The 25,919-nt window shown below is 40.3% G+C and overlaps 1 protein-coding gene across 4 annotated transcripts in view; it reads right to left on the bottom strand.

Moving 5' to 3' along the window:
• DPY19L4 (dpy-19 like 4) overlaps positions 1 to 25,604 on the bottom strand; it is a 36,122-nt gene extending 10,518 nt beyond the window's left edge. The window contains exons 1-16 of one of the 4 annotated variants that reach the window (XM_065668610.1): positions 25,338 to 25,604; positions 22,010 to 22,117; positions 20,949 to 21,073; positions 20,285 to 20,375; positions 18,428 to 18,549; positions 17,465 to 17,610; positions 15,543 to 15,666; positions 14,838 to 14,972; positions 13,446 to 13,577; positions 13,257 to 13,355; positions 11,955 to 12,028; positions 9,974 to 10,132; positions 8,235 to 8,354; positions 7,011 to 7,131; positions 5,451 to 5,507; positions 2,192 to 2,274 (exon numbers count right to left, since the gene is read on the bottom strand). In XM_065668610.1, the coding sequence (XP_065524682.1) occupies positions 2,192 to 2,274; positions 5,451 to 5,507; positions 7,011 to 7,131; positions 8,235 to 8,354; positions 9,974 to 10,132; positions 11,955 to 12,028; positions 13,257 to 13,355; positions 13,446 to 13,577; positions 14,838 to 14,972; positions 15,543 to 15,666; positions 17,465 to 17,610; positions 18,428 to 18,549; positions 20,285 to 20,375; positions 20,949 to 21,073; positions 22,010 to 22,117; positions 25,338 to 25,467 (1,826 nt within the window). In that variant the 5' untranslated portion in view covers positions 25,468 to 25,604. Of the gene's footprint in view, positions 1 to 2,191; positions 2,275 to 5,450; positions 5,508 to 7,010; positions 7,132 to 8,234; positions 8,355 to 9,973; positions 10,133 to 11,954; positions 12,029 to 13,256; positions 13,356 to 13,445; positions 13,578 to 14,837; positions 14,973 to 15,542; positions 15,667 to 17,464; positions 17,611 to 18,427; positions 18,550 to 20,284; positions 20,376 to 20,948; positions 21,074 to 22,009; positions 22,118 to 25,144; positions 25,251 to 25,275 lie in introns of those variants that run through there. The other 3 variants (XM_065668611.1, XM_065668612.1, XM_065668613.1) reach the window with 3 other exon arrangements.
• Positions 25,605 to 25,919: the final 315 nt, after the last annotated feature.

The following is a 25,919-nucleotide window of genomic DNA, read 5'->3' as shown; positions in this document are numbered from 1 at the left end:
AGGGCAAGTGTAGAGTCTTGCATCTGGGGAAGAACAACCCCATGTACCAGTACAGGTTGGGGGTTGACCTGCTGGAAAGTAGTGAAGGGGAAAGGGACCTGGGGGTCCTGGTGGATAGGAGGATGACCATGAGCCAGCAATGTGCTCTTGTGGCCAAGAAGGCAAATGGCATCTTAGGGTGCATTAGAAAGGGAGTGGTTAGTAGGTCAAGAGAGGTTCTCCTCCCCCTCTACTCAGCCTTGGTGAGGCCGCATCTGGAATATTGTGTCCAGTTCTGGGCCCCTCAATTCAAGAAGGACAGGGAATTGCTTGAAGGAGTCCAGCGCAGAGCCACAAAGATGATTAAGGGAGTGGAACATCTCCCTTATGAGGAGAGGCTGAGGGAGCTGGGTCTCTTTAGCTTGGAGAAGAGGAGACTGAGGGGTGACCTCATCAATGTTTACAAATATGTAAAGGGTAGGTGTCAGGATGATGGAGCTAGGCTTTTTTCAGTGATATCCAGTGATAGGACAAGGGGCAATGGGTGTAAACTGGAGCATAGGAAGTTCCACGTTAACATCAGGAAGAACTTCTTTACTGTAAGAGTGACAGAGCACTGGAACAGGTTGCCCAGGGGGGTTGTGGAGTCTCCTACACTGGAGATATTCAAGGCCCGCCTGGACAAGTTCCTGTGTGATGTACTGTAGGTTACCCTGCTCTTGCAGGGGGGTTGGACTAGATGATCTTTTTAGGTCCCTTCCAACCCTTGGGATTCTGTGATTCTGTGATTCTGTGATTCTGTGAAAGTCAAAGATTTGTGATTATTTTCATTTGATCTCTAGGAGCATATATTTCATTATCTATGAAGAAACAGTGTCATGCTACAGAATAATGCCTGCAGTAATTCTTTTTTTGGGTTTGGTTTAAACTTCTCATTATTCACATTCCTGCTTTGGTGAAAGAAAACAGTCATTGTCACACTTTATTACAGACTTTGGGCAACATTTCCTGCAGAGAAAATTCAAAATAAGTTTATATTATCAGAGAGAAAAACTTAAGAAAATATACTGTAACGATGACATTCGATTAAAATTCCAATATGGATATCTAAGTATATCCTTAAAAAAATAATAATTAAGAAAAATCCTTATTTTCATTAAAAATATGAACAACTGCTACAAATAAGGGTAGTCAAATTGCTCTTAGCTGAGTGAATCTCAATGCAATTCACCATGATCAATTACGTGCTTGAAGTATAATGCATGCAGACTAACGTAAAAGCCATTAGGTACTTGGCATTATTCCATTTGCTGCCGTGAAGAGCTACAGCAGTGGCAAACTACATACACTATTATTAACAGAAAGAAGAAACTTGCTGGAACACCACAAGTACCATCCTTTCCTTTTCTGAAGATGAACAGGTTGACATTAAAGACTGCATAGACACAGAAAACAATATATATAAAAAAATACAGTTAAAGGTAAGTTATCTGAACACAGGGGATCTCATTTTCAGGGAAGTGCAGGTCTTAATGACATAGTTCAAAGTTAGATTGAATGAGACCAGAATCCAGTTCTGAAACTTTTGGTGAGAAGAAACACAAATCTGTGAAAGTAACTTGACTCAGTATTAGCTATGTATATGGTTCAGCATGAACAATATAACATAGCTCAGTATTTGCCATGCCCTACCTAGCCAGACAGGCAAGAACCCTTCCAGCCTTCTGGTCAAAGGGGAAGTCTGAATCATACGTGTTGTACCGTATGTATCTTCACTGAAGTCTAAATGGTGACATTCAGGCATTTCATTTTACTGGCTCATGCACGCAAGAACTGCAGTGTTTCTGCCCCCTGTTGGCATCACATGAATCATGAGAGCCAACATGAATCTTGTAATACTGAAAAGGTAGCATGCAAAGAGCCAGGTACTGAGATGTCCACCTTTATTTCGAAATTAGGTCTAGCAGTGATATTAAACATGATTTGCTGGGGTGTTTCAGGATCTTCTCCTCTTGTAATCAATGATAAATACATTCCTGTTTCTTTCCACAGGAATAATACCAAACCTAAGATACACAGTTCTCTTCCCATATATCGTGTAATGTCTTAGGCAAGGGAAAACTCAGATTAATAGAGGGAGCTCCACAAAATGCTGAGATAAAAATACCCTGATATAAAGCAGTAAACCAGAAATGTAGGACTTCAAACTTACTTTATCCATGTCATAAGTTCTACTGTATCAGGATCATAGAATTCTTGTAGTTCTGAAAGCTCTGTCATTATCCTAGGGAAAAACTGATGGAAACATATATATCCTTGGTTACTTACAGTTAATATAATGAGATGCTCTCTAGATTATTTAAGTCCTTAAGTAACACAACAGAAATGGGTTTCATCTGAGCTTTCTCTCCTGACTGGTATTTTTGTTTGAGTATTTTGCAAAACACAGTTTATATTTACCTAACAGCAGGAGCCCATCTCCAAAATAAGTATGTTAAACACAAGCTCTCACCTCTCTCTATTTTATTAGAATACTTATAATCAAACCAACCAACCAACCAAAAAAACCCAGTAACAGAAAAACCCTATAGGACAACAACATCCATCAACTTTAACTGGTCTTAAATGCATCATAGTTCAGGTTTTCAAACACAAATACATACAAAAAAGGGCACTGAACCAAGAAGCTGATAAATGTCTCATGGTAAACTTGCACGAGCAGGAGGGGTTGGACTGCTGTGACTTGTCAGAAAGATGCTATGCAAGAAGGACAGGAGTAAAGAAATTTCCTAGAAGAGCATTAGGTGGGTAGTCTGCCCAGACCTTCCTCTGGCTTTTACTTCAACCAGTGAAGAAAAGTACAGTATATTGTAGGAAGTAGGACATCTCTGTTTACACTCTTGAAAAACATTTTGGGAAAAGAAGGGATTCTGGGAAGTCAAGCAGAATGCCAACTCCTTCAGACCAGCCCTGATTGCAAGCCTGCACTACGGCTTCCCCATCCTGTCAGGTTTGAGGAGTGAAGGAACAACAGGTCCTTCATTAAGACGTGAGATTTTGCCACTCCTTTAGCTTATTTCAGATAAACATTTGAAGAAGGTATGGCTAGAAGCTGGTCAGCCTCAAGGAGCTGGAGCACATTCATGCTGTTGTAAATGCTAAACGAAAGCTAGAGGACACTAGCTCTTTTTGAAAAGGATAAAGTTTACAGATTATGCCAGACTAAAGGAACAACTTACCTGGGGACAGCCAGAGAGGACAGTCAGAAGCGGGAGCCTGCTTTTAACTGAGGGGTTTCCACCCCATTACCTGTACCATTCAGCTGTCAAGTGATAGCAGTTCACAACCAGCCATGTTAGGGCAGCACAAGAACAGCTGCCATACGTCTGTATCAGGGCTGAAAGCTGTAGCAGTCCTGTAACATATAGACCTGATCTGTCCCCAGAACAATAGACAGAAAAAGGAGCCGCCACTGCCACCTCAAGGAGAACCAGCTTCACTCATCAATCAAAGCTCTTAGAAAAATCTAGTTAGGTGAGTGACTATGTCAGACTGAGTCAGAAGGTGGCCAAGCAGAAAGATGCTGAGCTGTACACTGAGACATTTATAGCCATGGTAACAGATTAAGAGCCTCAAGGCATTCACACTGTCCGATTACTATTAATTAAAGTTTTTAAAGTCAGGGATGAGTTATGAACCTGGAGAGCAAAGTGTTCACCACTGCTTAAAAGCAAAAGCTGGATCTGCAATAGATGAAGCCCCCTAGAGTCCAAACTCCCACACTGCTTTTATTAAAAATTAATCAGAATCAGAATGGGTTGGGTTGGAAGGGACCTTAGAGATCATCCAGTTCCAACCCCCTGCCATGGGCAGGGACACCTTCCACTAGACCAGGCTGCTCCAAGCCCCATCCAACCTGGCTTTGAACACTGCCAGGGATGGGGCAGCCACAGCTTCTCCGGGAAACTTGTGCCGGTGTCTCATCCCCCTCACAGTAAAGAATTTCTTCCTAATACTTAATCTAAGTCTCCCCTCTTTCAGCTTAAAGCCATGTCCCCTTGTCTTATCCCTACATGCCCTTGTAAAAGTCCTTCTCCAGATTTCTTGTAGGCCTCCTATAGGCACTGGAAGTCTGCAGTAATGTCTCCCTGGAGTCTCCTCTTCTGCAGGCTGAACAAGCCCAACTCTCTCAACTTATCTTCATGGTTCTGAGTTACCAGCAGGGCTTAAACCATGACAGAGAGGTGCTCCAGCCCCTGATCACCTTCACAGTCCTTCTCTGGACTCACTCAAGCAGGTCCATGTCCCTCTTTTGTTGGCGCCCCAGAGCTGAAGGACTACAGGTGGGGTCTCACAAGAGCAGAGTAGAGGGGAGAATCACCTCCCTGGACCTGTTGGCCACACTCCTCTTCATGCAACCCAGGACACATTTGGCTTTCTGGGCTGCAAGTACACGCTGTCAGCTCATATTGACTTTTTTGCTGGCCAACACCCCCAAGTCCTTCTCCTTGGGACTGCTCTCAATCCATTTGCTGCCCAGCCTTAACTCAGAATTATTTGGTTAACTAGTTCCCTCTATTATAATAGATTTCATAACACTTTTGAGCAATTGTAGCTCTTTTTCAAGAGAATATCTCCTGCTCTGGCAGAAATGTCTAAAGAGTCAGATTAAACTGCAACCAAAGTTTTTATAACAACATTGATGCTACAAAACGTGTTACAATACTGTTGGTCAAGACTGGCTTTCGTATTTGAATTCCTACAAAGTTATCCAAACTATTCTGAAGCTACGTCAATGCAGCAGAGCATTACACTTTATGGGATATTTTCCACATATTTGCACTTACAGAAGTTTAAAAAATAATTTCCAAATACCCTTCCCCTCCCCAGGGTGTCTGTGACTTGCAATAAAGGACTAAGTATTTATTTTGAACATGGAAACATCTGTAGCTTTTCTTCCCTGTAATGTAGTATACACACAGCTCTACACAGTGCTCTGCATGAAGGATTTAACTCCATCATAATTTGATGGGAGCTTCTCAAACAGGTTATTCGGATATGGCCTCCCATAATTTTACTTCCACCTAACCTTACCCCCTCTCACTAAAACCACGACTGGGGCAACACAGTTTTCAATATCCTGAGTTTTTATTTGGCAGTATTTTCTTTGTTGAGTCAGCTTATATATCCAAAGCCTAATAGCTGCATATAATAAAGTCTTCATTTAAATTTAAACACTTAATTACAGTAAGCAATCATTAACAAATTAAACTGTCAAATAACTCATATTGAAAAATATAAATAGTTTTGTTTAAAAAACCCCAAACCTAAAACCAAACATACTTTCAGGGGATGACAGCTTTTGTATATATATTTCATTTCACCAAGCATATTTCATTATATTTGCTCATCATTTTGACTCATAGTGTGCCTACATACAAAACAAAAAGAAACAAAGGTACTTTTCTTACCTCTTTCCACAAGCTGAATCCAATTATTGTGGGAACTGCCATACTCAGAATAAGAGCCTAGAAAATACACGTTAGAAGAAATGGATTATGCATCGTTCTCCCACCTTAGACTATCTGTTGATTCTGCTCACATAGTAAGCCATATTTATGCCAAATCTTTGAGTGACAGCAGGTGAAACTGTGGTTTTCTAACAGGCAAAAAACTCTTCACACACAAGAATTTGCATAATTTGCATGGAAGAACTTATTTGACCCCTGCCCATGGCAGGGGGGGGTGGAACTAGATGACCTTAAGGTCCTTTCCAACTAGAACTATTCTATGATTCTATGACCCACAACAACTTTGACCCATCAATACTGGGGAAGGTCAATTACTACTCAAATAACAATGATGCAACATGCACATGATGTAGGGCACAGAAGAAAGCAAACACCTAACATACTAATGCAGTGAGAGAACCTGAGAAAGGAAAAAGGTATGAAACAAGCACTTCAAACCTCTGATCTTGTTGATGCTTTCGTTCACATTAACAATATTAATATGCAAAGCCCAGAAACTCATTCTTCAGCTTTGCAAAAAGGAGAAAACAACTTGCATGGTACAGGAAACATTCAGTAAGGAATGCAGACAAGGCATTCTCTTGATAATACGCTATTAACATATCTACTACAGTAAAAAAGCAGGTCTATATAGCAAAAAGCATAAGGTATATAGAAGAATGTGTTTACCATGTACATGAACATATTGCTGCTTCCTTATTGGAAGAATACTGTCAATGTTTCTGATATAACAGTGATAACAGTGTATGGCATTTTCACAAGTGACACAGTGAATCTCTGTTTAAGTATTTATTCCTGTAAGCCTCTTAAAATTAAGGTAATATCCTTATTTTATTAATAAAACAAATGCACAAAGCTGCTAAAAATTACACAAAGCAACTGCTGACATATTAAGAATAAAGCTAGGGCTGGAAGTAGGGGAGTTGTTTGCACTGTAGCACAAGCTCATCTTCAATTGCAACACTTCTCTATAATGGCCACACGTAAACAAACCTATGCAAAATAATCCCACTTATCAGTTCTTATGAAGCAGCTTTACTCTCAGCAATTAAATACACCTAACTACCACATTTTTTGCCTCATTTCCTATATCAATGCTTGCCTGCATGCCTGTACTCGTTCTCCCACATTACTCCTAAAAAGTAATTTAGGAAGTAATTGGCTTTCTTGGCCAACCTCAACTAAATATGACAGAGAGCTTGAGGTCTCAAACATTTGTTAAAAGAAATTAAACAGGTAAGTGAAAGAGATATGAAGACAGCTTTGCTCCTTATGAGGAAAGGCTGTAGTGTGAACAGAACTTTATCACCAGGTACCAGAGAACATGTGAAGTGTGATATTAAGAACAGAAGACAAAGAAAAGCAGACTATATGAGATCTACTGCTCACAGAACTACATGCTCTTTTGCTAGGTTCTTCTATAGGTCTTAGGTAACTGTGGTTGGGAAAGTTATATGCTCACTAGCTGTAATTCCCAAGACATTGGCAACAGCAACTCACCAGCAATATTGGGTGCACAGCTTTCAGTCGAAGCCACTTGAAAAGTGTCATCCAAAGTTCAGGAGAGCACACACCAAATGCAGCAAGCATGCAAACATATGGCGTCCATAAATACTTCATTCTGAAAAACACTTCAATAACTTAGCTGGGACTCTGCATGTATCTCGTATTCAAGCTATTTATACAAACATTCAGGTTTTTTTCACTTCCAACACAGTCTGGATGTTCAAGCAATCTGAGATCAAATTTGATGGCACTGAAGGGTAAATCAAGGAAATCTCTAGCAGAAGAGCAGAAACCTGATTATCTGCTGTAAGATGCAGGAGCAAGAGCCGAGGTAAAAGATGACAAAATTATTCACAGAGTTCAGTGGTGAATGAAAGAAAGCCAGAGACACTTGTAAAGCCACTTGGCTGTAGCAATTTTCCAGCCAAGCAAGGATGAAAACCAGCTATTCAACAAAGCTGTACAGAAATTGTACTATAAGAGATTTCCTGAAGAAAGAAAAGGAAAATATTTCATAGACAATTTCTGATTTGCTGGTATTGTCTGACTCTTAGCAATAGACCAGTCAAGTTAAAACAACTACATGGTGACACAACAGTCTGCTCACTTTAAGAATTTGTGAATATTCAACATTTTAGGATAATGAGTGTAATACAAGTCTGCCACCTTCAAGCTGATGTAGCTGAAAGCCAAGATTAGAACAATTATGTTTTCCAAATATTAGCTTCTGTAGCTTTAAGGAGTAACACAATACCTTTGAAAATAATTTTGTTACTGCTTTAACATGTTAAGCAAAAATATACTTCATGCTAGCTTAGACTCAAGAAGATGGGTAAGAAATCTTTCATGTCCCAATATTCCAGGACATAGACTGTTCATCAAAACACTACACAACACCTTGCTAGAATACAATATTAAAAGAATTACAGAGCCCAGTTCTACATTTAAATACTATAAAGAAAGTTATTAAGATTTGCTTCAATTAATGCCTCGGATTTTGGCGGCATTAAAACTTGGAAAATAAGTTAAAGAGACCAAGCACAATTCACCATATACCTGTATGCCATTTATAGTCAAAATGATCTTTGCTCTCTCCCCTACTAACTAATGTATCGTACCACTATATGCCAAATATGTTTCTGAAAAGGAGTGAAGGTGAATCTTGTCTAGTTAGAAACTCTGTTGCTTTCAAAAGAGGTACATCAAAATGAGACTTACCCTTCCAAACACATGGCTAGACAACCAAGTAAAACTGTGTGAATTACATGATAAACTATTTCTGGCCTCTCTCCAATTCGACCATCCTCAAGTTTAACTGCCTCTTTCAGTGGTTCACCACTGCAGTTGGAGAAAATGAAACATCACTTAATTCAGACATTATCTCAGGCAGAGGTGCCAATAAAAATACTTTTATGACCCTTAAGTCAGCAGTACATTGAGATCATTCTATGTCATATCACACAATACTGTTGCACTGGTTGTTTGGTTCTTGTACTTCATTAGTGATCTATCAGTACCCTCTGTCCCTTGTTTTAGACTATAACCTCTCTGGAGCAACAGCTGTGAATTAATATAATAGGATCACTGCCCATGACCATAAATCCTATTTTAAGGCAATTTAGCACCAAGAGACAGTCTAATTTAAGAGCATGCACACTCTAGAAACATTCAGATGAAGCATGCTTTACATGTGTTCTAAGTTTCTTCGTATCATTAGCTTGGTGAAGAATTATGGAATCTGCACGATGTGTAGGGAACATGTATACCACTTTATGACAAGATAACAAAAACTGCTTTTACTCACATAGTAATAAATTCTAGCTATATATCATAAATAAAAATAATAACCAAAATCTTACAACAAATGTTCTTCTACAAAGAACATAGCAAGGCACATGATAAATAACATTTTATGCTACCATGATGTGATTTCAGGTTACAATTTTATAATAAACTTCCTCACAACAAATGGAAATAAGAGGGGAAAAGGTTTATTTTATGCTTTTTTTCAAAAAGCTGATGGACACACTGGAGTCACTGCTCATCACAAAATAGTGAACAGCTATTTCAGCTGCTAGCAAAAAATCAGAAGTTTGTTTCATTGTTATGAATATGCTATCACACATCCAACCTGACATTTTCATTTACAGCAGTATAATCTTTATCTATTAGAAACCTTGATCTTTGAGAAAACCTATTGATTTTTGCAGCAGACAAATGAGAAATTTGCCCTAACACTTGAGCAGTTACACTGTTTATCTTCTGCCAGGAAGATATAATTCCCTAGCTATTGAGTTTCCAAGACAAGTTACACTAGGACATAGCGCTGCTATTCTTACTCTGTAAACAGACAGCTTCACTACACCTTTTCTCAAGGGAACTGTGAATCACTGTGAAGCTAGAACTAATTGACTCTGTTTTACTTCAGCTCTGTTCTGAGCAACAAAGGCTGATGGACCTTAGCACAGTAAACAAGAGTTTTAAAAAAGGTGAACCACTAGTAATCTGAATTCCTCACAGCTCCACTCGTGTCATCCTTCATAGTGCGTTAACTTTAAAAAAACCCAATAAAACCCAGAAACCAACCAGAGAAACAAATTCTTTTGCAATAATCAGATAACTTTGCTGTTGGAAGTGGAAATAGACAGAATATCTTTCTCCCTGCGACTGGAAGAGACAAACATGTCACTGAACATTAGTGAAAGCTCTGCAGATATTGCACCTGTGGGGAAACTAACCGACAGCTCCCTGTCCTGACTGCAGCGATGCTCAAGAAACTCCTCACGAAAGGACTTTCTTTAGAAACCTCTGGTGAGTCTTTCTCCTGGTGCTTACACCCTGACAAGTTCAATGGGGGCAGCAAACTTTGTAGCCACAAATATGATGCCCATTCACTCAGACATCCATGAAGCTCTTATTTTTAACTTCGTATTTTTCAGTATAAATAAGTTACTTACCAAATTCTCCTAAAAATGACCTGAGTCACAGAAAAAAGGCAGATAATTAATACTAAAATATAGAAAGGCAACAGTGATGACTGCGTTAGTCGCAAAAAAAAGTCTTGGGAGGGTGCCTGAAGAGATTCTTGACAAAGGAGCCAATTCATTGTAAAATTCCTAGTAAGGCAAAAACATCCCATTAAAAACAATAGCAATACCCCACAGATCAGAAAAATAACCCAGCACAAAACTATTCACAGCTTAACCTAGTCATGTCATAGGAAACTATCTGAAATTCATCTCTGAAGTTATCTTCTTATAAATTGAAACTGCTTTGCAAGTACTCTTCAGAGTAACTTAAACCATGACACTGACAAAAGCTCATCTTCCAAAAAAAGAATCTGTGATCTGAAGAGATCAGACTACAACTCTTTCATATCACAAAAACCTGGCCTCCCATGTAACTCCATTATGGGGACCACAAAGCACTTCATTGTCATAGTGGATTAAGATTTTAGAGATATTGATGCAAGAAGGTATGCTTGTCCTCATTCCAAACAGGGAGATGAAGGGAAAGCGGTCATCTGAGATCACAAACAAACACAAGGCACTGACAAGAACAGAATCCTTAATGCTGAAATTCTAGTTCTGCAGCTGAACCCACTCGACCATTCTTCTTTTCCAATTAATGAGCAGAAAGATTATATACTCTGCCAAGAAGCACTATCAGTGTTTACTCTCATCGGAAACTGGTGCAGCATGTGATGCTGTGAATGCATTCTTGTCTTACTTTGCTTTCCTCCCTCTTTTTCTTTTCTCTTAAAGGAAGACTAGATAACTGCACCACTTTCGATTAGACAGAACCAGTTTAAAGATTAACAGCTGGGCATGTCCAAACTGGCCTTAAAAGACAGATCTTGAAGCTCTTGTGATGCAAACCATAATTCAAACCCACAGTTAAACAATTTTCTAGGCACAGTTGCACGCAGTTTGCCTTAATCACTGGCTTCATTGCAGAGTTTGACAGCCTGGAAAATAACATGGACAAATCCCTGGGGGGAAAACAATAAAATCCATAATACCTGGTAGCTGAATAAACTGAAATCCTGACCAGAAGCAGTCCTTTCTTTTCTTGCAAAACACTTAAGGGCATGCATGTTTGTGTGTTAAACAATGTGCGTTAGTCAACAACATTACATATTGTCTTCCAAAAATTCCACAACAATTCCAATTGTGTGTGAGGCCATTTTCCACTTCTTCTCCTGAAAGGCTGTGGTTTTGTAAGAGAGACGCAGCTCCCAGAAGAGAGTCCCAATTCCTGCACAGAACTGCAAGTCTTGGCTTGGGTCCAGTAGGTGTCTCAGTCCTTACCAATGCTCCATTTGAAGTGTCCCAAAAAATCTGCAGCCATGACATCTTCTTGTAGACCAACACTCAACTCTTACAGATGAGTTGCAAAACAGTTTTTCTTAGAATACAACACTTCCCTCTAAGTTGTCCCTTGTCCTAATTTCTTCCAAAATATATGAAGGGAGGGGGTTGGAGGTGTTATTCTTACAAAAATAAAAAGAAACCCTCACAACCAAACCCTGTCTTAAGATAGCTGGATAGTTCATGACTTTTCAGAGCCCTTTCTTTTCCAGGCTATAAAAAGGTACTACCACCACCTTTACCCTGTTATCTTTTCTTTCAAGTCTTATTATAAACATTAGGCAGGTTACAAAAACCTTTTGCTCTTCAGCATCAAAAGAAAACAAAAATTAATGAAATACTTTCACCCCAAGGCATAAAAAATATTGGTGTGCTTCAGCAATCTCAAAATCCTAAGTATATTCTGTATATGCATTTTTTATTGATTCAATCTTAAAACCAAGTGACAAACAGAAACTATTTCCTTCACTCCCCACAAAATTCTCAGAAGCCACTGAAAATTTACACTTCTCAGAGCAGTTTCAGAAGTTTGGATATCTTAGAAGGTACAAAGACTTTAAAAACTTACTTAGTTGTGTTTAAGCCAAGTTTTACTTCAATGAACTTCAGCAAATGCTCGTTTTCTTTATGAGGAACAAACATCTGAAAATGAATTTAGCAGAGAAAAAAATCTTACCACGGGTTGGAAGCAGCTTTCATGCAGTCACTTCATTCAGATTACAAAATGTCAGGGAACAAACAACTATTCAAGGTTTAGTTAAAACTAACAAACTGGATTAAGTGTGCCAGTTAAGGTACTGGTACAATTTTGTGAATTGTCACTTAAATAAATCTACCTTTACGGTTTCCTTGAGAGTATGACTCAATTTTATCCATCCACCTCAACAGAAGGGCAAGTGAAAAGCTGTCAATAAGTTGTCAAAAGACTACTGAGCAGTGTAAAAAGGACCATGAAAAATAGACATTGACTTACACCCAAGCTAGCCAAAAAACATCGTGTTTGGCTCCACTAAACAATAGCACTGCAGCCTCACAAGAGTTATGAGCATTTGTAATCTTCACATAAATTGCTTGAGTAGCCAAAGGTTCTGTGTAGTGTCCATGTTATTTAACCCCTATTTTTCAAGGTTAGATTTTATTTTCCTGGAGACATAGCAAGGCTAGCCAGTCGAGGTGGCACAAGAAAACAATCATATCTGAGCATTCTCTCAGATTTTTTTGGGTTCACTCGCTTCTTTACTTTTAAACGGACACTGTTAACTAATACAGTTGGGGTAACTTTGAGACACAGAGGAAAAGCACAATAAATTATGTAAAAGACTAAAGCCAGGAAGAGGGAGTTGCTAATGAAAATACAAGACCAGGCTAAAATCCCATTGTGTAATCTCAACCTCTAGCTGATGCCAAGCAAAAGTCTCTGTTCTCATATTCTAGTTGAAATTTAATTGGAAATTAACACCTACCTACACATACCTGCTCCTGGCTACTAGGTCTTGTCTGTGCACAAGAGTACTGTTTTAATATTCAGAACAGTTTGTAGAAGCCATCCAAGTTACGACAAAAAACACATTTATGAAATACATGAAGTGTGATTTAAAGAGTTATTTCTATACTGTGCTGTGATCTCAACAAAAGACCAAAACCCCAACAAAAACCAGCTGCTTCAGTTCTTAAAGGCCTTCTATAGAGATATAAATGACTCATATAGATAAAATGACTCATTTTAGTCCTCCAATTTGCTATGAATTAAGCTATGACCTCTCAGATCAGTAAGATAAGCAACACTTCAAAAAGAGTTTTCCAAGATACATCTGCAACTTTCCATTTAGATCTTGACAATTAAAATCCCTTTTTTTCAGAGGAATCTTACCTTTAGTAAGAAGTTTAGTGTCACTGTTATCATGAGTACCAAATAAATGTACATTATTTTCAGCAATCTTGACATAAATGTGCCTTTTTTCATATTCATCTGCAAAAATATTTTGAGAATGCCATAATCATTTGGAGTTCAGTTTAAATAATAAAAGCTACACTCAGAGTTAGAGGAGAGTCCAGTTACCTGAAGGCATTTAGAGAGCATTAAAGCTGCTACAAGACTCAGTAATGGTGACACTAGTAAGGCTGAATTTTCAAACTGCAAGAGGTATCCCACGCAGAGTGAAAACAAGTATATTTTGTATACTTCATGCACCTGTTGAAGAAGCAAAATAAAACATTGTAAACCAAAATCACAGCAGATATATGTCTTGTTTTTTCGAGCAGTAGATAGGTCACTTCATTCCTATGTTAACTGGGGGATTAATGGGTCTCTATCCTCCAACTCATGAATCTAGCAGGGTACTGTTTGGCTCTGGAAAGTATTTCACATTGAAATGATCCGGGTCAGCCTCAGCCACTAGGGCTCAACTACTTCACAAGAATTCTGTAAAAATGCCCAAAGTGGTAGTTAGTTTACAAGGTCTCCCCATTCTGTAACACCTGACTGCAATGAGAAATGAAGCAGTAACCACAAAGCAACAGTATGAACCCATAATTTGTGTGAGAGCTGACTACCATAAACATGCACTTCCCTTGCCTTCACAATAAACTGTTACTTTAACGTTTCTCAGGAATACACAGACTGTTACTGATACTTCGTTATTTACTAATTAATAAGCAGATCTTACAGACCCTGATACTCGGTTCTTTACTTTTACCAAAACACCCTTCTTCTCCATGATATTTTAAGGAGCTTGCTTTGAACTAAAATAGATCAAACATTTCCCACTGATGAGGAACGGGAAAAGCAACTGAAATAGGAGATGATGAGTCACAATTGCATGCAGTTGAAACAGAAGTTATACCTAATAAAACTAGAAGGCACACATGTACAAAGTAGCAGATACACCATTGCAACAGGCAGAGTAAAACTGTCTCATTGCAACGTTTCTAAGAATGATTTTACAGAATAAATTCAAATACTTTCTTGTACTGAAAAGGCAATTTGCCTTCAGCATCTGTCTAGACTATTTAGTGGCTAAATCAATACAGGGTGGGTGACTCAGGGTGAAAATGAGCCCTGTAACTGTACAGAGCCAACAGAACAGATCTGGGTCAACCCCACGCTACTGTGAATAGGAAAGAAGAGGCAGCTAGGCCAAGAAGGATGCATGACTATCATTCATCACTTTTCCAGCTCTCCAAGGATGTTCCAGGTCTTAGAAGCTTTGTTTAGCTTCTGACCCTTTTGTTAGGAAAGCTGTCCTAAACATAGTAGTCCAAAAGACAGTAAGTTTGAAGCCATTGTATTCCTCTGATGGACATAACATGCACATCAGCTGGACCGAGGCTGCAAGACACCAAGGCACCACTCAGTCTGTACCCTTTGGAGCTCCTGAGCAGTATTTATGGCAGGCACCTTTGAGGTCGTATTTAACTCCCCAACTATCAGTAAGTTTAAGAGTTCTAATACCTTTTCTGTCTGTGCCAGGGCAAAGCTGTCTAGCAGAAAAAGAGAAACAGCCTGGACAAACAGGAGATAATGGCTGTATTCCCACATCATCATGAAGGTGTATGTTGAAGCACTCACCAAAAGGTAACAAAACTTCTAGAGAAAAAAAGAGAAAAACAAAACCAGCATTAATTTCATAATGCATCTCTGTTACTAAATAATGCATCTCTGTTACTAAGTACCTAAGAGGTCATTAAAACAGAATCTATGGAAGTTAATTAATTTAGGAAATAATTAAAATACTGACTGCGGACGTATGTAACGTTCTCAGACAGAAGCAAGTACCTACTGAAACATTCAAATATATTTCAAGCCAATCAGAAGAAACATTTTTGACAGACAAGAAAAGGAAATTACCACCATCTTCTCTGAGCAACAGGAAGAGCAACAAAGTAGTTTACATAGTGAGAAAAACTCTGCATCAGTTTATTTTAAACAGCTCGTCACTGCACTGCTCTCTCTGATCCCTCACGGAGGCATAACAGGGCAGGGTAAAAGTTGATTAGCAAAAACTGCACATGCCTAGGTGAAGTCCAAGTGGCTGTTCTGAAAAGAACAGATAAAACATCGACTGGTTTCTGCCTAGTAGGGCAATAGTGACAAAGGTAACTACTCTAGAGCACAGTTCTACAGCAACTCTTTATTAAGAAATCGATTTTGCTTTACCTCAGCAGAACAATTTAGAGTTTTTTTTAAATAGCCTGTGAGAGCTGCTACTTGACATGCAAAATACGGCAAAGCCCAATTTTCCCTTGATGGTATGGAGTAATCAATTCTTGTTGTATCTGTCCTAGAATAAAGTACAAACAAAATTATTCAAATATTTATGGAACAAAAATATCAAGGAAAGCCTAAATGTCACTCCCACTTATTAGTGTGGCCTTGCAAGCAAACTATTCCTGTATTAGGTGTCAAGTAATACTGACACAATTTTACTGCTCACACAGGTCACAAATTCAGTATCGGTACGGAAGGTCCAAACTCTACTCATTTATTCAGCAGGTCTCCTTATTAGGTGGTGTTTATAGGACTGAAGCCAGAAAGCATCTGCCTCCAGCCTTTTCTGACCCACCACAACACTGTGCGAGCTGGACACATCATGTGCTGTACCTGCCAACCCGCACTGTGAAAACAGAGCCTCCTGTGGCCACGAGCAGTGCTAAATGGTCTTACGTCCATAGGCAGGGAACCACTACTCAAACAGCAGCTTTTACATGACAGTGAAAATCAGCTCATAGCTGAGAGAGAAGGATTCCCTTCAGATCTCATACAATAGGTTTTAAGTAAATTATTTAGGTGGCCGAGCACAACATACTTAGAATCCAAAGTAGTGCTCCCTTATAGTAGCATCACCAGCAGATACTCTGTTTACAGGGAAAATTCTGCCCAGCAAAACAAGAGATTAAAGATGGATGGGGAGCATGCAGGGTCTTCTCATGGAATGACTTGACTGTATCTGCACAATCAGAGCTGTAGGAGAAAGTTTTAAAAAGTGCTAAAGTGACTTAGAAGCACAAGTCACGCTTTCAAATGTGATCAAAGGTATCAGTTTCAGAAGTACATAGTCTTCTTTGTGTCTACTATGCTTTTAAAAAGGAGCCTCAAGCTCCTTTATCATTTAGGTATTTGAAAGCGTCACCTTTCATTTTTACCTCTGAAGCCTCTTACAGAGGCGTATTTGGAGCTTTTTTAACTACTAGACCTTTCAATTTGTTAATACTGTTTAATCTTCTTTCCTAGTTTAAAAAAATACAGATTTATTCACCATTTTGCCTTCTTTCCACGGTTCACATTAGCCTGATGAACAGTATTCTTAGTACTGATCACAGATTTGGTCATAATGACTTCACACTACTAAAAGATGCTTCCCAACAGTTCAACTTTCAAGGTTGCTCCTCCGTAGATCTTTTCTTTCAAGTGCTCTCAAGTTCACAGAAAGCCCCAGAGGTACTTTGTGACAGACCAGGAGCCTGAACACAAGTTCTCATTGCCCAAATGAGGCTCTCTATTATTGCAGTGTTTCATAAGAGAAGGGACATTTTCTTGCAAGTGAAATGTTTTACAATAAACCCAAAACTCTTGAGATCAAGAGAGTCTAAGATTCCACTTTGCACAGAAACCCACTACAAAAAGCAGATAAAAAAAAAACATATCAAAGACTCTTTACAAGAAAAATGCCCTTGGTCGTTTCCTTCTAAGCAACAGCAGTCACAATATTTAGAGTTGACCACAGAGAGCAATCCTGTTTTACAGCAGCTTCAGAAATTTGTTTTCATTCTTCACCAGCACAAAACCAAACTTTCTGAGGAATGTTTCTGCAAAATGGAATTGTGTGAGAATACTCCTGTATTCACAAACATACATAAAATCAGTTCAACTGGCAGCATGGTTGGTTTGGACAACAGGAGGCCTTTCCATTAATAAAAGCACCATGAGAATCAGTGCATCTCTGGGAGATGCTTGGTATTCAGCACAAAAGCTTGCTCTCACAATGAGAACACACAGTTTAATAGAAAGCATTTCAATTCACTCTAGTATTTTAAAATGCCTTATTGACAAACTAAATTGTATAAAGATGTTTTTCTTACCTGTTAATAATGAACCATGCTACAGTCAGCATTCCTGCCAGCCAAGTCCCACTCATAACCCAACTGGTTACAAACAATGCAGTCACATAAATTCCCTGCAGTCCAAAAACTATACCAATGTAGAAATACACTGGTTCAATAACTTCCTGAAATTACAAATAAAAACGAAGAGACATAGCGGCAACTGAGCTGAAGCTGGAAATGATTACTATTTACTATTTGCATACTGCTAACAGTGTGCTAGGTGCTTTACAAACAGGTAAGAGATGGCCCCTATTCTAGAAAAGTACTGAGCATGCTTCTATTTTGGGCTGAGGGAGAACAAAGAAGTGTGAATTAAAATCACTTCAGGACTCATCTTGCTAGTGCCACCATTTCTGTATTTGCTTTAGCATGAACATTGTACGTGTCAGATTTAATAAATCTATTTAATAAATCTATCACTAAGAAGTGATGTAGGGGAGGAACTTGGAGAAGCAAAGATGTGGGCAAAAAAGGTTCCAAAATAAATAGATAATAAAAAAGAAACATTAATGAGAGAGGACACAGGTATGCAGGGTAAGCAGAACAAAGCCTGAGCAGAGCAGAAAGAGACAAAACATTTATCTCCAGAAGTTTTTTCTGCTTTTACCTATATAGGAATAGGCAGAGACGGGTACCACTATAACAGACTTCTTACTCCAAAGGAGCTAACTTTCCTGGTTTTAATGAATAGCACAGATACTCTCCACATTTCTAAGTGGTTTGTAGAAGTAAAGAGTAACAGACAGAAAAGTTTAGTGCATATAAACCCCAAAAATCTTACGCCAGAGACTGATCAGAATTGAAGAGACACTGGACCTGGTGAGAGGCTTAGCCCAATTCATTCAACAAAAATGGCACGTTTTTATTGTATACAGCATCAAAAGTCTCATACATACACAACCATAAGGAAAGCCCAAAAAGAAGGAGAAATACACATACTTCGCTACCAGATGCTTGATATAAAACACTGGCAATCAACTCTGGGTACAAAGTCATTTGCTGGACTGCATTTATCGTCTTCAGTGATATTGTCTTATTGTTGTGTGTCAACTCATAAACACCTATAGACAAAAAAATAATATATTACACTTGGAATCACTTACTATTGCTGTTCTTAAAAAGGGGGGAAATGTACTCACAGGTAGGGGGAAACATTCAATTATTAAAGCTACTGACTGATTCAGTTCTCATAATTTTAAAGGAAGGAGAATTTTTTGTGCCAGATGCCATTCCACCCTACTGATGTAGCAACAAAGTTGTTATCATTTTCTGATTCAGTCTTTAAATAGACCCAAAACTAACCAGCTGAAGTTAACCAGCCTTTTCAGTAATGTACTGGTACAGCCCAGGAACCACATACCTACTTGTGAAGATCACCTTCACAGGAGGTTCTTAAGAAGTGAGACAAAGAGCTAACAGGGATGAGCAGGATGTATTAAACCTGTCTCCACAAAGAGGTCAGATATGATGGCCTTGTCACCCTTTTCAGCCCCACATTTCTGAGATTTCTAAGAATCACTTAACACAATACGCCTTTGTATGGGATTGAGATGAAATTGAAGCTGGCAGACATGAAGGATACATCATTCTGAAATACTATAATTAAAGAAAAGACTTATCATTACTTACGACAACAGAGGCAAGAGAAAAATTAATCCAAACTGGGGGGTGAGACACAACACACAAAAACCCAACATCAGTGGAACAGCCAAACAAGATAACTGTTTCCAGCTCTGAGCATGTCTGGTATGTGGTCTGCAGCTGGTTCTCTGCAGGCCAAACCAGGTCTTGCAGGACTTAAAAGTGTGTTCAGCACAGCTATGAAACACCTTTGAAAACTGTTCCCATAATACCTAGTACATGAGTCTACCTGTTTGCAGAGGCAGCATGCCTGAATGAGGCAGTCCATCTATTCACAGCATGGGTAATCTCCCCAAATAATGAGGAACTGACCGTACCAAAGACTTATTATATACTGCTGACATGCTTTACATCAGCTGGGAAACTGTTCAAACAATAAAATTCTATCTACAAAGTTCAACTGACTTCAGATGAGGTTTCATGAGGGACTGAGCTGAATCAACAACTGAAAAAGAAGAGACAGGGCTGTTCACTCCTTTCCTGCCTTTTCCCCATGGTAGCCCTGGTGCCCTTCTGAACTTACTAAACCAGCATGGAAGTGTTCCATTGCTTTTTCATTGCTTTAGTTTTCTGCTGGTTTAGGGAACTAGGGTCTGTGAGATCCAGAGCCAGTGCAGGACAGAAAGCAGGAGAGCAAAGGATGGAGAGACCATCGCCACCCAGTTTGTTCCTTTTCCTTTTGGTTTCTATCCCCATCTCTTAGTGCTCATCAACATGTACTCATCACAGCTGACAGGAGCAGAGAACTCTGGCAAGGACAGGATGAAGCAGATCAACTCTTGACAGAATCTGTTCCATCTTCTGACAGAGGATGGAAAACACTAATTTAAATTCCCTTTCCAAATTAAACATAAATCATGCTTACACTGCAGAAAATCCACTATGTAGCATAGGCAAACCCAACGATAACTTCTGTATGGGGTAATATTAATCCTATTCCAGAATACTGATAAAAGGCCATCTGCTGGAATACAGGATAGATATGTATTGTTTTTTAAAAGGCACTGAAAAGTTAGGACAGCATGCAGTTCTGAATTAATCTGACTGGTACAGCTATTAAAAGCATAAAATCAGTCTCCCCAGTCTGCAGGAGTTTTTACTGCCTCTAAAAGGAACAGGACTTTTCAAGGGTAATAAAACAAACAGGTTTTGTACCTCTTTCAAAGGAGGGAGCCTTTAGCAGTTCTTTATAGAATGAGTAATAAATGGCGCTGTCACCCTGAAATGTAATTTCTCGTTCAAGTTCCTAGGAAAAAAAAAAAAATATATTCACCTCCTGCAATCTCTTCCCATAGGAGACTATATATTTTCAGATAGAACGGTTTTGTAACACAGCACATGGTTACGACTCCACTGTACATCTTCAAAGTATTCCACAAAACATTTATCTTCACAGCACCTCTGTCAGATACATAACGTTCTCTGTAACTTCGCAAACATGCTTGGAATCAGAGCAACTCCAAACCACATTGTAAGCACAAGACCCACAGGATCCTTTCATATCACATATGAATTCATATCATTGAATTTCATTCAACTTTCCATACCTCACTAAATAATACAGTTCTTTTTAAAAAAGCCCAAACAAAACCATACATTCCTGTTGTTTAGTTTATGTAATCCCAGCATGCTTCATATTTTTCTCCAGATTTTAAACAGGTATTTCAATGATACAGCAAAGAAAGAAAATGAAAAAGGAGACTATATCAAAGACAGAAGCCTGATTCTGCTAGCAAGTAGTTCCAAGACGACATGGCTCAGCTTTGATTTCAAGGACACAATCTGGCTTTTGTTTCAGTAGTTTAACATTTTTTTTTACCTGCCTGCTGGAAAACCAGAATTTCCGTTCGTGATAGGTTGAGAGGTACACAGCATACATCATCCCACTAGTGACTGCCGCAAGACAGCCAAAGAAAAGTTTCGCAAATCGCTGAATTAACATATCTGAAAAGGGACAGTGAAACAGCTAAAATAGTCCAGAGGATTTAGAAGCAAACAGTGTGCCCTGCATATGAGCCATTTCTGAACGCCAAATAAACTTACTGGCATCAGAATTATTGCACCACCAGCAGCAGCACAGATACATCAAGAATCGGTTTGTTATTTCTGCCCTGCAGAGTTTTCTTTCCCAGTTGTTACCATTCCTTCATAGACTCTTAGATAAAATGCTCACATACTATCCTGCAAATTCCTCTCCCTTCCAGTTAGCTTTATTTCCAAGTGAATTCCAAGAAGGAATTCTTCCAAATAAACAGAGCAAACTTTAGATTTTACCCAAAACACCACAAACTTCTCAAAGACATTAACATCAATAGTGAAACATCCTATTTTCTATCCTGTTTTTAAATAAGAACCTAATCTGAATTTTACTAAACTCATTCAATGAATGTCTATGCCACCTGTAGCTCCATCAAGTTAGTAAGCACTTCTAACATAAAAGTTTTTGGTTGCTTGGTAAGCACTTGCCTAAAGTTACACCTGGTTTTAGTTCTGCTTCTTGAAAAGCTGTACAGACTTTTTTGTCTGCTTGTGTTTCAACACCATTACTTCACGTCTTTCAGCTTTCCAACCAAAGTGTCATTCCAGGCACAATTTGTACTCAAATAGAAACAACAATAAGACTCCTAACCCCTCTGCCTTTCCCCCTTCCTCTACCCCACCCAACCCGAAACAATCCAGGACTACCATTCTACTCTGCAATAAATAAAACATCATTATTAAAGAATTCTAATGTGCATGCCTGTTTTTTCTTGAAACATTCAAAAAACTAATTCAAAATAAGTCTGTTATAAATTACTGTGCCACAAATATCTTCCCATAAAATGTAAAAGAATAATGAAAAGAAGAAATCAGAAGTTGGCTAAAAATTCTTTAGCTTACATTTTGGCAACCTTCCCAGCTTTGAGTTTTCTTTGTTTCTCTCCTCTGGAGCCATTTTGTCAGATTCTGTGCAGTTTTGCTTCTTTCTCTGTCGCAGGTCTGCTGCCCCTGAAGACATGTTTTTAAGTTATTGCAACACAATACCCAAAATCACACTCAGAGATCCACACAGCAGCAGGTAATAGCTAGTTATCACTCCCGATTCAATCCCACAGCAGATACTTCAAGTCTTTTTGTCAAATGTGCGTCACGTGCCTAACTGAAGTAACAATATAACAATACAGAGAAATCAATGTCTATATTATTCCTTAGAAATTGCAATAGTATTCTCTCGAGGCCATGCTCTGAAACCAAACTGGAAGCTAACTAGTTTATTCTATGGTGAATGTATTACACAAATGAAGGAAAGTATTAGCTTAGACAAGTTGATACACACACTGGGAGAAATTTATGCCAATTCTATTCTACACTCACCGTGGTTTTCCGTTGCTATAGTACAGAAGTGTACTAAGTGCATTACTGTAATACAAAAATTGGACTAGTCCATTACTTTTCAATTGAGCTACCATTTATAAAGCTATTATCACTTTTTTCCTACTTTCAGATCTATTGGAACTAAACAGATTCAAGAATTTTTAGCCTAATGTATAATTAAAAAGCCTAGGCTGCTAGGCCACATAGATCACATCACAAGACTGAGGGCTTCTTCTGCTTCTGTTAAGTTTTCTCTAAACAACAGCAGTTTGAAGCTCTGGCCCATTTATTTCACAGTCTGAAAGGCAATGAAAGTAATTCACAGAGTGCAAGGCTCCATACAGAAAGACTCACCACAAAAAGTCCATTCCAATTACTATATTAAAGATGACATCGCACAACACTAATGTTATTTTTGAAGTGTGACGAAAAGGTTTAACTGTAACTCATGCTCCAGAACTTTCAGCTCTCCAATTTGACCTACCATCCAACACTGCTTGAACTTTTGTGGCCATTGATTTCGTCTGGACTTAAACCAGCTCTTTCACAAAGCCATTCAAATTCCAACTTGAAGTGTCAATCCCCACATCCCATAACAAAGCTTTCAATTCCTCTGTATATCACTTCAAGTCTAAATCAGTTTATATTTAGCTCACAACTATTAGATTTTAAAGTTAGATACTACAGTAATATAAATGAACTCTTAAAGTAGTGTCTGCTTGTATCAGGACACCTGTATTTGTGTTTTAACAGAACTGTCAAAGCAATTTATAAACTATTCTGAGCAAACCAAGATATCAGGGATAACATTTTTCATAGAATGAAGAGAAGATGTCTACCTTCTTTAACAAGACAACTGGAAAGATATTAAACAAAACGTTTGTGATGTTCAGTATCACATTCATCATGATGTCAATCCAAAATGAAATACATGCCAGTATTTCTTCATGTCATGCATACGAAGTTAATCACTAACATAAACACCAAGTGCACTGACATTAAAAATCACTTGTACCACACACACAAAAAAAAGGGGGGTGAGATACGACATCACCAGAATGGGCAGAAACGTGCTTAGAGAGACAGCTCTCCAGCCTTGTCATTCTAGTTAAAACCAAAGCAACTGCAGTGAGAACACTGGAAGAAAAGGCATTTCTTTTGCTTTTCTGGCAGGTAAGTAAGCTGTATTATAAGCTTAACACACTTACAAGTCTAGAGTTAGCAGCAGTAACAGAAAACTCCCAAAGAAAGAACAATTTAAAATTCTAATTCTGAAACAACTACACTCAGTCATCAAATGATCTTCACCTCGGTTTTGCAGACTGCTCAATAGATCCCCCACTCAGAGCAGTAATAAAGAAAGATCCAAGTATGCTACTTCTGTTTCATTCCCAGCTGCCTCAAACAACAAAAAGGCTGTTCCCCCTTTTATGAGTACTTTCAATGGGGTTAAATGAAAGTCAAACAAGGTGACAAAAATAATCTGGGATTTTGAACTGATGACACAGCTTCTAGTACCTCTCTATCCAGCATGCACTTTTTCATCCAAGATTGCTTTCTAGTTCCCTGTAAATTCCCCAGTACATCTTTCTCAACTCTTGTTCAGACAGCATGCATTCCACTTACTTTTGTGTATCTATTGCAGAAAAGCATAACTCATTGCTCCTGTGTGCCACTATATTAATCCACTTTTCACCTGCAAATTGAGTACTGTCTGCAATTCTTGTCCTCTCATCTAGAGAAGGATAAGATAGAGCTGGGAAACACTTGCAGAAAGGCCATAAGAATGATCAAAGGCGTGCAATGGCTCCCATATAAGGAACAAGGAAGCAAGTTGAGGACGCCTCAGTCTGGAAAAGAGGATGACCAACAGAAACATGACAGAGGTCTACAAGCTAGTACAGTGCACAAACAGTGATTCACCTTCTTTTCTAATACTGGAACAAGAAGGTATCAAACCAACCCAGTGAGTCAGGCTAAAAGGAACAGTTCATCACACATCATCTTCATGTAGACCCCTCCTACCCAAAGAAAGTAAACGAAAAGTTTACGCAGGCTCAAGAGAAGATGGACACACCTGTGGGAACAACCAGCCAAAGACTACTAAATACACAGAAACCATGTCCAGCTCAGAAAGTACCCCCGCTGAGAACAGCTGGGAGGCTGCAGTCAGCCATGGGACAGCATCGCATGCACTTTTTCGCTCTTGCATTTTTCTGGGTGCCTACTTAAGAGTCCTGTTTCTGCTGATTTCCTCAAGAAAACTAAGTGCCATCTGCCGCTGGCCACAAAGGCGGCGAGCACGACAGAGACACGGAGAAAAAGTGTAGCGTGGAGGGCTAAAGAGAAACGAGAGAGGCATCCACGGAGCAAGCAGAAGGATGCTGCCCGGGTACTCTGTACAGAGGCAGTGCCCGGGCAGGGCACAGAAACAGACCCCGAGTTTCTGGGCTCCCCACCTCCAGCTTCCCCCCGCTCGCTGCTGCACAGGACGGGCTGCCCGGAGCGGGGACAAGGGGCCGCCAGAGGGCCCGCTCCGGCCTGACCGGCGCTGCCATCAGCCGCTGCGGCAGCGGGACAAGCACTGCCGGGGGAGACCAGCTCCGCGTCCCGCAGGAGGGTGCTCCACCGTCGTTCGTGCACTGCTACCCCGGCACGTACCTGACACAGCCCCCCGAGGCACCGCGCCGGGGAAAGCGGCCCGAGCCCGTTCCCCACCACAGCGAGGCACCGGCCGGGGCCCTCACCGAGCTCCCCCCGACTCCCAGCTCCGCGGCCTGAGGTGCCCTCACCAAGGCCCCGCCGGGCGCGGCGGAGAGGGATGAGGGTGACACGCTGCCGCCGCTCCGCTCACCTTCCTCCATCGCCAGCCTGCGCCCGCCGCCCGCCGCCGGGGCCCCCCGCCGCTCTCTCTGGGGAGCCGCCGCGCTGCTGCCGCTGCCGCCCGCCTCTCGCCGGCGCCGGCCGCGGGAGCGCTCTCGCATAACACGGCGAGCGGAGCGCAGCGGCCCCTCACTTCCTGCCGCCCCGCGGCCGCTCCCGCCGCCGGGCGCCTTCTCCGGCGGAACTGCGGCAGCAGAGCGACGGCGGCGGCCGGAGCGCACCGGCGGCGTACCGAGGCGCACCGGGGCGCCGGCGCCTGGCTGGCCCGCGCTTCCGGGAGCCGCCTCCCTGGAGCGGAGGGGTCCCCCCTGTTCAGCATCGCCTGGGGAGCTCAGGGGTGCAGTGACTCTGTGCCAGCACAAGGGCATGGTGGCAGGGGTGGGTGGTTGAGCCTCGGGCACCTTTCTGCATCACGGTAAAGCACCGGAGCACAGCGCCAGCGCCCCACTGTCACAGAGGCTGTACAAATGCGGGACGGAAGGAGGTCCCCGCTCCCAGTGAAGTTACAGCCTGCTTTGGGGAAAGATGGGTTGTGTTTGGATAAAGGCAGCCC

This window comes from Lathamus discolor, chromosome 2 (assembly GCF_037157495.1).
Source record: "Lathamus discolor isolate bLatDis1 chromosome 2, bLatDis1.hap1, whole genome shotgun sequence".
Lineage (NCBI taxonomy): Eukaryota > Metazoa > Chordata > Aves > Psittaciformes > Psittacidae > Lathamus > Lathamus discolor.
Note: the sequence above shows the minus strand (reverse complement) of the source record. Positions and strands in the feature narration are given on the sequence as shown.